The sequence below is a fragment of the Schistocerca americana genome, chromosome 11, assembly GCF_021461395.2.
Source record: "Schistocerca americana isolate TAMUIC-IGC-003095 chromosome 11, iqSchAmer2.1, whole genome shotgun sequence".
Taxonomy (NCBI): Eukaryota; Metazoa; Arthropoda; class Insecta; order Orthoptera; family Acrididae; genus Schistocerca; species Schistocerca americana.
In genome coordinates, this window is record NC_060129.1 from 175692515 (window position 1) to 175706324 (window position 13810).

At 45.1% G+C, this 13810-nt stretch overlaps 1 protein-coding gene across 1 annotated transcript in view; it reads right to left on the reverse strand.

The window, feature by feature from the left end:
* Positions 1-992: 992 nt before the first annotated feature.
* LOC124553492 (protein PRRC2A-like) overlaps positions 993-13810 on the reverse strand; it is a 1723518-nt gene continuing 1710700 nt past the window's right edge. Inside the window, exon 28 of the mRNA XM_047127347.1 lies at positions 993-1064. Coding sequence (XP_046983303.1) covers positions 1014-1064 — 51 coding nt within the window. The 3' untranslated portion in view covers positions 993-1013. The remainder of the gene's footprint in view (positions 1065-13810) is intronic.

Genomic DNA, 13810 nt, shown 5'->3' on the forward strand with positions numbered 1-13810 from the left:
CAGGTGGGAGGTGAGAAAACTTGGATTTCATGGTCGAGCGGCTACTTATGAGCCACACATCACGCCGGTAAATGCAAAACGACGCCTCGCTTGGTGTGAGGAGCGTAAACACTGGACGACTGAACAGTGGAAGAACGTTGTGCGGAGTGACGAATTACGGTACACAATGTGGCGATCAGATGGCAGGGAGTGGGTACGGCGGATGCCCGGTGAACGTTATCTGCCAGCGTGTGTAGTGCCAACAGTGAAATTCGGAGGCGGTGTTGCTATGGTGTGGTCGTGTTTTCACGGAGGGGGCTTGCACCCCTTGTTGGTTTGCGTGGCACTGTTACAGCACAGGCCTAAATTGTTGTTTTAAGTACCTTCTTGCTTCCTAATGCTGAAGAGCAATCCGGGGATGGCGACTGCATCTTTCAACACGATCGAGCACCTGTTCATAATGCACGACCTGTGGCGGAGTGGTTACTCGACAATAACATCCCTGTAATGGACTGCCCTGGACAGAGTCCTGATATGAATCCTATAGAACACCTTTGGGATGTTTTGGAACACCGACTTCGTGCCAGGTCTCACCGAGCGACATTGATACCTCTCCTCAGTGCAGCACTCCGTGAAGAATGGGCTGCCATTCCCCGAGAAACCTTCCAGCACCTGATTAAACGTATGGCTGCGAGAGTGGAGGCTGTCATCGAATTGAATTCCATGATTACCGATGGAGGGGCACCAGGAACCTGTAAGTCATTTTCAGCCAAATGTCCGGATAATGTTGATCACATAGTGTATGTCTAAACAGACTTTAATTTCGTTTTGGGTCATACTTCTCAATTTTGTACTTCGTTGTGTGGCACAGCCAGGAGTCACTTGAAACGAAACAGAGAAACAAATGAATATGTCAGTCTTGCTCGTAAATTAACCTACTAGTTTCGCTTTTTTCAGTACGCAGATGCGAATTGTATCCGAATGCTCATTCCAATAAACATAAAGAATTAACACCGACGTCAATGCAGTATGCCTTACTTACCACAAAGGGCACGCCTCGAAAATGAAATCTTCATCACGCTTACCTGAAACACAAAAAGAAAGAAGTTTTTTTATTACATGAAATGAATTGTACGTTCGAAGAACAGTGGTAACTTACAACTATTTAGTTCATGACGGTACAGCGATAAGATGTAAAATAAATTAACGATTTGTATGTAAGTTCTAGGAGTCACAAATGGCTGTCCTCGGTCAAATGGACAGCATCTATATGATAATCCATTTCACGCCGTACATCCTGACGCCTACGTATTTAGAGCTACCATTGCGAGTGCGTCAGAGTTGTGCATTTTCTGTTCTGATTTTGGTAAACGAACGAGGCACACGCCCGACGTCTTTTACTGTGTAAAGAAGAAATCCACCGATGTGACAGGTCCGGTGACGTAAGTGGCCGAGAGCAGAACATAACGTCGTCATGTCCAATACCACCTACCCATCGTTTTCGAAGATGTTGATTTAAAAATCTGAGATCCTCCATAACCCAGGGGGTACTCTATCTCGCTGGAAGATGCAATCTGGGGCATACGTAGCATCAAACATTACCCAAATTCGCCAGCACTAGAGTTGTTCTGGTAGGGAAATAAACCGACCACAGTTTTCCTTTTTTTTTTTTTTTTTTTTTTTTTTTTAAGCGCTCGTCATTCAGGGTTAGTCCATTGTTTATTTAATATCCTTACAGTGAGTTTATAAGTAATAAAAGTTAGTTGATCACGAACTCCTGTGTTTTATGACCACCAAAGCAATTACTTCTGATGCAAGTAGAGTGTACATACACAAACATAAATAAATATACAGTTGTTATGTTGTTATAGATTGGTCTTCAACATGATCAAAGGGTAGAGTTTTATGTTATTATTGATAAATGCGAAAATTGTTTATGAATAACAGAAACATGTTTCATTTAAGTTCGACGAGGTATTGAAGCGATGCTTGATATATTTTTGGTTCCCGGTTTTTCTTAATTTTATGTTTTTGTTGAGGAAATTGCGTTTTATAGCGTTGTATGATAAATTTGTATATTTTTCATTAGTTTTACTACAACATCCCTCCTTTTCACGTTACAAATCAGTAATTTTCGAAGAAAACCTGAATTTAACGTCGACAGTTTCAATTTTGGGTAAATGCTGTTTATTTTTAAGTAGCACACACGAGGATAACTATATAGGATAAAAATGTTCCGTAGGTTACCCGGTCCTCACTCAGTTTCTAGACGGTTTACCGTTTCAGTTGTTTAGGGGAGTCTAGTTAAGACACTGATCGCATGCGTAAAGAAAGCCACCGTTATGAGGTAACGCCTGATAAGTATGCAACACACTTAACGTACAAGTAACATGGGTACGACCTTAAATGACTAAAGCTACTGTAGTCTACACCCTACAGTACACTACGGTAGTTCTACAACACTAGCCAGCAGCTATTCTTGTGCTGGCACAAAGATGTCAATTTTGAACTTTCTTTTGCGTTCTCTGTTATTCTTACTGATCTACCAATATGCACTGAATATTGTTTGCAATCGCTCTGTTACATTTGGTCTGTAATAACTGACGCATCTGTAATCAGTTGTCACATATTCTTACAGGAACTAGTATTGATGAAAACTGGAAGAGAAGTTGTCCAGAAACCAGTACCTGTTGGGATATGGGCCAATCTGTCCTCTCATTTATCTGTTGCGGAAAAGCAGACACTATAGCCAGTGCAGTACGTGGTTAAGACACACCCTTCAGTCCTTCTTCTCAGCGAGTCACCCACTTTTTCAGATACACATGGCTCCACTTGTACTGTCTCCCACGCATTGCTCACACGGTCCCCTAACATGTGCATATTGTCAATGGGTTGGACATACAAATGCCGAAAAACACCAGAAAAGTGGATGAGAAATATGGGAACATGTGATATCACTAAATGAGGTACTGCGCAGCACGTGCAGTGGCTGGGTTTGTCCACCCTAATGTCACTGGTGCTACACATCGCTCTGCTAGACTACTCTGTTAGCGATCTTGCATTATCCGATGTGATACGGTAGTGATAATCCAGTACTACGATAAAGCAGGTTTATGTTTACGAAAACAGATTAGCCCAGTGGAGTTATGTGTACCGCTGCCCCCTGCATGTGAGATTAGAGCAGACAAGCACAACTGCTGCACATGGAGTGAGGTACGTCATATATACAGGGTGAGTCACCTAACGTTACCGCTGGATATATTTCGTAAACCACATCAAATACTGACGAACCGATTCCACAGACCGAACGTGAGGAGAGGGGCTAGTGTAATTGGTTAATACAAACCATACAAAAATGCACGGAAGTATGTTTTTTAACATAAACCTACGTTTTTTTTAAATGGAACCCCGTTAGTTTTGTTAGCACATCTAAACATATAAACAAATACGTAATCAGCGTCGTTTGTTGCATTGTAAAATGTTAATTACATCCGGAGATATTGTAACCTAAAGTTGACGCTTGAGTACCACTCCTCCGCTGTCCGATCGTGTGTATCGGAGAGCACCGAATTACGTAGGGATCCATTGGGAACGGTGATGGACCTTAGGTACAGAAGAGACTGGAACAGCACATTACGTCACATGCTAACACCTTTTTATTGGTCTTTTTCACTGACGCACATGTACATTACCATGAGGGGTGAGGTACACGTACACACGTGGTATAGAGTGTGTCCCGACATGTCAGGCCAATAGATGTTCAATGTGGTGGCCATCATTTGCTGCACACAATTGCAAATCTCTGGCGTAATGAATGTCGTACACGCCGCAGTACATCTGGTGTAATGTCGCCGCAGGCTGCCACAATACGTTGTTTCATATCCTCTGGGGTTGTAGGCACATCACGGTACACATTCTCCTTTAGCGTACCCCACAGAAAGAAGTCCAGAGGTGTAAAATCAGGAGAACGGGCTGGCTAATTTATGCGTCCTCCACGTCCTATGAAACGCCATAAAAAGGTTTTGCATGACTGTGGTTCCCGGAACTCCGGAAGATAGACGCTGACTGTGGATATTTTATCACAGACACAGTCCCTTTGACTGTTCAGAGATGTCACTAAACCCGCCCAAAGATGTAAACAACCGTGCATGAGCAGCGCCAACTACACGGAGGGGGTCCGACAGCCGATCAATTCCAGTCATTCCACCAGGAAGGAGGTACACGGCTCGTATTGTCTGTAGTTCAACCGTGCCTAGATGGTCGATACCGCGGTTCGTACGCATTGTTACTTTGTGCCAGGAAGGGCTCTCGACAAGGGAAGTGTCCAGGCGTCTCAGAGTTGTTCGGACATGGAGGAGATACAGAGAGACAGGAACTGTCGATGACATGCCTCGCTCAGGCCGCCCAAGGGCTACTACTGCAGTGGGTGACCGCTACCTACGGATTATGGCTCAGAGGAAACCCAACAGCAACGCCAACACGTTGAACAATGCTTTTCGTGCAGCCACAGGACGTCGAATTACGACTCAGACTGTGCGCAATAGGATGCACGATGCGCAACATCACTCCCGACATCCGTGGCGATGTCCATCTTTGCAACCACGACACCATGCAGCGTGATACAGATGGACCCAACAAAAAGCCGAATGGACCGCTCGGCACTGGCATTGCGTTCTCTTCACCGATGAGTGTCGCATATGGCTTCAAGCAGACAATTGCCGAAGATGTGTTTGGAGGCAACCCGGTCAGGCTGAACGCCTTAGACACACTGTCCAGCGAGTGCAACAAGGTGGAGGTTCCCTGCTGTTTTGGGGTGGCATTACGTGGGGCCGACGTACGCCGCTGGTGGTCACTGAAGGCGCCGTAACGGCTGTACGATACGTGAATGCCATCCTCCGACCGATAGTGCATCGGCAGCACATTGGCGAGGCATTCGTCTTCGTGGACGACAATTCGCGCCCCCATCATGCACATCTTGTGAATGACTTCCTTCAGGATAACATCGCTTGGCCAACAGGTTCTCCAGACATGAACCCTGTCGAACATGCCTGGGATGGATTGAAAAGGGCTGTTTATGGACGACGTGACCGACCAACCACTCTGAGGGATCTACGCCGAATCGCCGTTGAGGAGTGGGACAATCTGGACCAACAGCGCCTTGATGAACTTGTGGATACGAATACAGGCAGGTATCAATGAAAGAGGACGTGTTACTGGGTATTAGAGGTACCAGTATGTACAGCAATCTGGACTACCACCTCCGAAGGTATCGCTGTATGGTGGTACAACAAGCAATTTGTGGTATTCATGAGCAATAAAAAGGGCGGAAATGGTGATTATGTTGATCTCTACTCCAATTTTCTGTACAGGTTCTGGAACTCTCAGAACCGTAATGATGCGAAACTTTATATGCCTCTCGAGCAAGAGATGGATTTCTGTCACTGTCGTTAGCTCTACTCCAGACCTTGTATGGCGTTTTCTAGTGTAATGGGTGAGGTTACTTCTGGAACATCTATCGTTTTCCACTTTCCTATTCTGTTCGCAAATTGTGTGTGGTGAAAATGACATTGGACAAGGCTCCATATTTTCTCTAATTTTACCGTCTTTGCAGTTTCGCGAGATTTACGAGCGAGAAAGTTGTATGTCGACTGACTCTTCCTCGAAAGTCGTCGTCGTTGTTGTTGCGGTCAGCATTCCGGAGACTGGTTTTCTGCATATCCCCATGCTACTCTATGCTGTGCAAGTCTCTCCATCTCTGCACTAATGCTGCAGCCTACATCCACTTCAACCTGCTTACTGCTTTCATCTGTTGGCCTCCCTCTACTATTTTAACCCCCCCCCCCCAAACACATTCCCCTCCATTATCAAACAGATTATTTCTTGATGCCTGAGGATGTAATTTATCAGCCGATCCTCCTTTTAGCCAGTCTTTTTTCTCCATCTCATTTAGTGTTAGATCTGATTTTATTTTCTTCTAAATCACCACATTTCAAAAGCTCTTCACGTTTTAACTGCTTCTCATCCAAGTTTCACTTCTGTACAAGGCAAGATCTCTGACAAATACCTTCAGAAGGGATTTCTTAAAATTTAAATTTACTCAGGAATTTAACTAATTTTTCTTCAACAGGAAAGCACTTTTTGCTATGGCTACTCTGCATTTTATATCCTCTCTAGTTCAGCCATGGTCACTTATTTTGCTGCCCAAATAGTAAAATATCATCTACTAGTTTTAGTGTCCCATTTCCTAAACGAATTCCCTCAGTATGCCCAGTATTACACCTCATTACACATGTTTTACTTTTTCTATCGTTCATCTTATAACCTCTTCTCAACACGCTATCCGTTTCGTTCAACTACTTTTCCAAGTCCTTTGCCGTGTCTGGCAAAATTATGATTACATTGGCAAACCTCAAAATTTTTACTTTCCGTTACTCAGGTTTACTTCCGATGCAGATTTCTCCTTGGTTGCCTTTACTGTTTGCTCAATGTACAGACAAAATAGCACGAGGATACAACACTATCTCTCTCACCTTCTCAGCTACTGCTGTCACTTCATGCGCTTCAACTCTTAACTGCAGTCTGCTAACTTGTATTTTTTTCTTTTTTTTTTGTAATTGCTTTGTCTTACTGAGAAACACATGAAATGACTTACGTCTTCCTTTTCTTCTTCGTTTGTTTACAGTAGTTTTTTATTCTTTCCAGGTGTCTTTCTTCTGTTCATACTGCGTCTGTCTTTTTCCTGTTTCCTCTTGGAAGCCCTTGAAAGTTTACGCTTTTGTCTGAACTCTTTTCTTTTCTCTATTTTTTCCTATATTATTAACGTTTCCGTCACGTCTGCTTTAACTTCTTCGATCCACGTCATTCATATTTTCCGATTTCTGTCAAAGATCTTAAAAATGTCTTTTTCTTATTCTTTTCTCATCTAGCCTTTTTTATCTATCCACAGAATACATCTCTTATTTTGCTCATACTGTCTAATACTCGTTCTGAACATTCATGAACTTCATTACTGAATGAGATTTTCACTCTGCGGCGGAGTGTGCGCTGATATGAAATTTCCTGGCAGATTAAAACTGTGTGCCTGACCGAGACTCGAACTCGGGACCTTTGCCTTTCGCGGGCAAGTGCTCTACCAACTGAGCTACCCAAGCACGACTCACGCCCCGTCCAAAGCTGTGAGGACGGGGCGTGAGTCGTGCTTCAGTAGCTCAGTTGGTAGAGCACTTGCCCGCGAAAGGCAAAGGTTCCGAGTTCGAGTCTCGGCCTGGCACACAGTTTTAATCTGCCAGGAAGTTTCACGTTGGAAATATTTTCACACGAACCACCAGAGCACAAATGACAGCCCTGTCAATGCACTGTCCTTCTATACAGGGTGTTTCAAAAATGACCGGTATATTTGAAACGGCAATAAAAACTAAACGAGCAGCGATAGAAATACACCGTTTGTTGCAATATGCTTGGGACAACAGTACATTTTCAGGCAGACAAACTTTCGAAATTACAGTAGTTACAATTTTCAACAACAGATGGCGCTGCGGTCTGGGAAACTCTATAGTACGATATTTTCCACATATCCACCATGCGTAGCAATAATATGGCGTAGTCTCTGAATGAAATTACCCGAAACCTTTGACAACGTGTCTGGCGGAATGGCTTCACATGCAGATGAGATGTACTGCTTCAGCTGTTCAATTGTTTCTGGATTCTGGCGGTACACCTGGTCTTTGAAGTGTCCCCACAGAAAGAAGTCACAGGGGTTCATGTCTGGCGAATAGGGAGGCCAATCCACGCCGCCTCCTGTATGTTTCGGATAGCCCAAAGCAATCACACGATCATCGAAATATTCATTCAGGAAATTAAAGACGTCAGCCGTGCGATGTGGCCAGGCACCATCTTGCATAAACCACGAGGTGTTCGCAGTGTCATCTAAGGCAGTTTGTACCGCCACAAATTCATGAAGAATGTCCAGATAGCGTGATGCAGTAATCGTTTCGGATCTGAAAAATGGGCCAATGATTCCTTTGGAAGAAATGGCGGCCCAGACCAGTACTTTTTGAGGATGCAGGGACGATGGGACTGCAACATGGGGCTTTTCGGTTCCCCATATGGGCCAGTTCTGTTTATTGACGAAGCCGTCCAGGTAAAAATAAGCTTCGTCAGTAAACCAAATGCTGCCCACATGCATATCGCCGTCATCAATCCTGTGCACTATATCGTTAGCGAATGTCTCTCGTGCAGCAACGGTAGCGGCGCTGAGGGGTTGCCGCGTTTGAATTTTGTACGGATAGAGGTGTAAACTCTGGCGCACGAGACGATACGTGGACGTCGGCGTCATTTGGACCGCAGCTGCAACACGGCGAACGGAAACCCGAGGCCGCTGTCGGATCACCTGCTGCACTAGCTGCGCGTTGCCCTCTGTGGTTGCCGTACGCGGTCGCCCTACCTTTCCAGCATGTTCATCCGTCACGTTCCCAGTCCGTTGAAATTTTTCAAGCAGATCCTTTATTGTATCGCTTTTCGGTCCTTTGGTTACATTAAACCTCCGTTGAAAACTTCGTCTTGTTGCAACAATACTGTGTTCTAGGCGGTGGAATTCCAACACCAGAAAAATCCTCTGTTCTAAGGAATAAACCATGTTGTCTACAGCACACTTGCACGTTGTGAACAGCACACGCTTACAGCAGAAAGACGACGTACAGAATGGCGCACCCACAGACTGCGTTGTCTTCTATATCTTTCACATCACTTGCAGCGCCATCTGTTGTTGAAAATTGTAACTACTGTAATTTCGAAAGTTTGTCCGCCCGAAAATGCACTGTTGTCCCAAGCGTATTGCAACAAACGGTGTATTTCTATCGCTGCTCGTTTAGTTTTTATTGCCGTTTCAAATATACCGGTCATTTTTGAAACACCCTGTACCTTGCGTACGCGATACTGGCGCCATCTGTATCTGTGCATATCGGTATTCAGTGACTTTTTGTCACCTCAGTGTGTTTTACTAAAGACGTTCTGAAGCATAAAGGCACTCTGGTCTAATGACAGTGTCGTACTGCCGGGATTTTGCATTTATTTTATACATGCCCGGTCAGGCCGACAAACAGAAAGATCTCTGCTGAGCTGGTGACGCAGCGACGCCCTCAAACACTCTGCGGAAGCGGTTCTCCGTGACGCAGCGCTACCTGGACGCCCTACTCGCATTACGGCTGCCACGTAACCGCCACTGCTAATGCGCGGCCAACTCACTCGCAACAGACGGACAAACAAATTAGCAGGTCGCCTCGCTGTTGACTTTCTAACCGGGCATTTTTGCGTCCAGCGCACCAATAGTGGCAAATTAAGTGAGTGGCTACGAGATACAAAAAATGGTTCAAATGGCTCTGAGCACTACGGGACTTAATATCTATGGTCATCAGTCCCATAGAACTTAGAACTATTTAAACCTAACTAACCTAAGGACATCACACAACACCCAGTCATCACGAGGCAGAGAAAATCCCTGAGCCCGTCGGGAATCGAACCCGGGAACCCGGGCGTGGGAAGCGAGAACGCTACCGCACGACCACGAGCTGCGGACGCTACGAGGTACCTTCATGACGAATTGAAACGCTTAATTCCAGACGGAATGTGTAAGGGGGCGTTCAAAAAGAAACGATCCGTTGCCATAATTACAGTAACCAGTACCTTTATGTCAAAAGTATTGACCCTGGCCGTTGAGACACTTGTCCCACTGTGACACAAGGCAGTGAATGGCTGCCTCACAAAATTCCCGGGGCTCGTCAGTGTATATTTCTATCAAAAATTGTCTCTGGCCAATAGAGTACAAATGATGACAATATCTGGGTGACATGTATATAATCATTTCATTAACATTACTCTTTCTTGTCATTACAGGTCTCCAATGGATGTCAAGAACATCATATGTGGAGTGACATGGTGAAATAACAACAACTTCGCACTAGCTACAGATTTTAGCTAGGTGCTACCTATTTCTCTGGGACACAAATAAGGCAGGCAGAAGAACTAGAGAAGGAGCACAGAAAATTTGTAAATGAAAACTGACAAGGTCATGGACTGGGAGTTTAGCAGAGCATCTGTTTCCAGTTAACTGAAGATAGTGTCGGAGACGTGCAGTGTGTTAGAGGAAAAGTAAATACAGACAGACAGAGAAAAATACCAGTGAACTGGGCTGCTCTTAAGGGGGAAGAGGAGAAGAGAGAAGAGTGATAAATTGCGTGGAGGAAAAAGAAAAGAAGAAATAGGTGTGACAGTCTGCGAGTGGTCGGAACAAAAATGCCAAGATGGCGGCAGTGGCAAGTTGGACAACCGCCCTCTTCGCCGCTGTCACGTTGACAGCACTGCTAGAGCCCTCGGTAGCAAAGAGTTCCAGCGGGAAGACAAGCCTCCTGGAGAGCTCCGAGAACTTGCTCTTTGGACCGGCAGATGCCGCAGGCAACCTGTTCAAGGTGGCGCTGACGCAGAAGAACTACATACAGGTGAGTGGCTATCCGCTATTATACACTGTGTGGTCAAAAGTATCCGGACACCTGGCTCAAAATGCCTTACGTCGGTGAGGCCTGGCACGAAGACGGCGTTCCAAAACATCCCAAAGGTGTTGTATAGGATTCAGATCAGGACTCTTTGCAGGCCATTCCATTACAGGAATGGTGTTGTCGTGTAACCAGTCCGTCACAGGCCGTGCTTTATGAACAGGTGCTCGATCGTGTTGAAAGATGCAGTCGCCATCCCCGAATTGCTCTTCAACAGTGGGAAGGGAGAAGGTGCTTAAAACATCGCTGTAGGCCTGTGCTGTGATAGTGCCACGGAAAACAACAAGGGGTGCAAGCCCCCTCCATGAAAAACACGACCAGACCATAGCAACACCACCTCCGAATTTCACTGTTGGCACTACACACGCTGGCAGATGACGTTCACCGGGCATTCGCCATACCCACACCCTGCCATCGCATCGCCACATTGTGTACCGTGATTCCTCACTCCACACAACGTTTCTCCTCCAATGTTTACACTACTTACATTAAGAGAGGCGTCGTTTGGCATTTACCTGCGTGATGTGTGGCTTATGAGCAGCCGCTCGACCGCGAAATCCAAGTTTTCTAAAAAAAAAAAAAAAAAAAAAAAAAAAAAAGAATGGTTCAAATGGCTCTGAGCACTATGGGACTTAACATCTGTGGTCATCAGTCCCCTAGAACTTAGAACTACTTAAACCTAACTAACCTAAAGACAACACACACATCCATGCCCTAGGCAGGATTCGAACCTACGACCGTAGCAGTCGCGCGGTTCCGGACTGAGCGCCTAGAACCGCTAGAACACCGCGGCCGGCCAAGTTTTCTCACCTCCCGCCTAACTGTCATAGTACTTGCAGTGGATCCTGATGCAGTTTGCAAATCCTGTGTGATGGTCTGGATAGATGTCTACCTATTACACATTACGGCCCTCTTGAATTGCCGGCAGTCTCTGTCAGTCAACGCTTTTGTGCTGTACGCGTCCCTTCACGTTTCCACTTCACTATCACATCGGAAACAGTGGACAGAGGGATGTTTAGGAGTGTGGAAATCTCGCGTACAGGCGTATGACACAAGTGACACCCAATGACCGGACCTCGTTCGAAGTCCGTGAGTTCCGCGGAGCGCCCCATTCTGCTCTTTCACGATGTCTAATGACTACTGAGGTCGCTGATATGGAGTACCTGGCAGCAGATGGCAGCTAAATGCACCTAATATGAAAAACGTATGTTCGGCGTGTCTGGACACTTTTTATCACATAGTGGAGCTAGCAAGTGTGTGTCTAGATGGCACTGCAGTCCGTGGAAATGAGGTACATTTAGTTTTCTTCAGTTTAATTCATGTGAATTGTGGTTAGTACCCCGAGTTAGCGGATTTGCCATCTCATCCTCATCTAGCCCAAGCTTAGGCCCATATCACAACATCATACTTTTTCGGCAAAGAAAATTATGATCAAATATTCATCTAATTTTCTTGACTAAGATATCTGACGTGGCGTGAAAAAGGGGTCATATTTTTTGTCAAATTTCAATATGGCAAACGACAGCAACAAGTTATGCGCTACAATTGCATTGTGTGTACAAATGGAAGAAAATCGGTACGAAAAAAAGGAAACACACTCGCGTGAAGCCATGGGTATTTCGTCGAGATGATAAAACCATTGAGCAAAGTTTGTTACGACAGCTGCAAATGGAGGACGTCAGGTCTTATCTAAATTACTTACAAATGGATGAGTGTACATGTCAGCAGTCACTCAGTAAAGTGGCTTCTCATATTGCACAGCGGAATACTCACTTGGGAAATGCTGTATGCGCAGAAGACAGGCCCACCGTGACACTGCGACTTCTCAATACAGGAGAGTTCAAATGGTTCAAATGGCTCTAAGCAACATGGGACTTAACAGCTGAGGTCATCAGCTCCCTAGACTTAGAACTACTTAAACCTAAGGACATCACACACATCCATGCCTGAGGCAGGATTCGAACCTGCGAGCGTAGCAGCAGCGCGGTTCCGGACTGAAGCGCCTACAATCGCTCGGTCACAGCGGCCCACTATTATGCTACTGTTTAAATCATTTTTACAATGTTTTCCAATCACCATGTTCAAATCTCTTTCCAGTTCCTGAAGTATGAGGTGGACTTCCCGCCACTGGAAGACTTCGCCTTCTGCCTGTGGCTCAGGTCTACCAACTTCACCAACTCGCACCCCATCTTCTCCTACTCACGTAAGTAGTAAGTCTCTACTCAAGAGGGTAGTATTCATTACAGGTGGCTACAAAGCTTTGCGTGCACACACCAGTTAATATGCTTTTCCGTAGTTGATTACTTTATACCATTATTATCTAATTAGACTTTAAAATCTGTATTTTTTTCCCACCAGACGATGTACTTTCTTGATTAAATTCAATAGGCTATTGAAAAACTAGTACAGTATACAACAGTGAACAGCATGTCCAGTGAAACTTTTCGTAAAATTTGCTGAGATATTCAACAGGGTTATAGTCCGGGCTGGGTAACGCGGTCAGCATGTGGTCTGGCATTATCTTGTTGGAAGATGACATTATAGACACCTGCCTTGTAAACATCGCATAACACGGCTGAAACTGACCACCGATAATAGCTACCGTCCTCTCAAAGGCTTGCCCAAATTTGACCTAAACCAGTCATGACAGCCCTAACATAATACAATGTGATCTAGGCTCTGTTTTGTTCACAGACTTTAGAGAATATCTTTCACATTACATGGAAGAGCATCATTTCTTTTCTGTTATATATACAGCTGGTCATTACAATTTCAACACTGGGAACGAGAAGAAATAATGAAATTTTACTTGCAGTGCTTACACATCATAGAAAGAATACAAAATTGAGTGATTTGTGGGTAAACAGAGTGCTACCTCTGGGAGCAACAATAACTCTAAACAGGCGGAGCATCTATTCCACAAATGTTCAAATGTGTGTGAAATCTTATGGGATTTAACTGCTAAGGTCATCAGTCCCTAAGCTTACACACTACTTAACCTAAATTATCCTAAATACAAACACACACACACACACCCATGCCTGAGGGTGGATTCGAACCTCCGCCGGGACCAGCCGCACAGTCCATCACTGCAGCGCCTCAGACCGCTCGGCCAATCCCGCGCGGCATCTGTTCCACCTCATCGTGGATTGCAGATATGAGTATGCCATCATTCCATGTTGCTCTAGCTGAGTGCCAGAGTCCATCAGCCATAGTGTGTGCTGAGTGGTCATGTTACACTCTTTCTGTAGCCAGATGTGGTCAGCGGCTGACTGGTATGGACA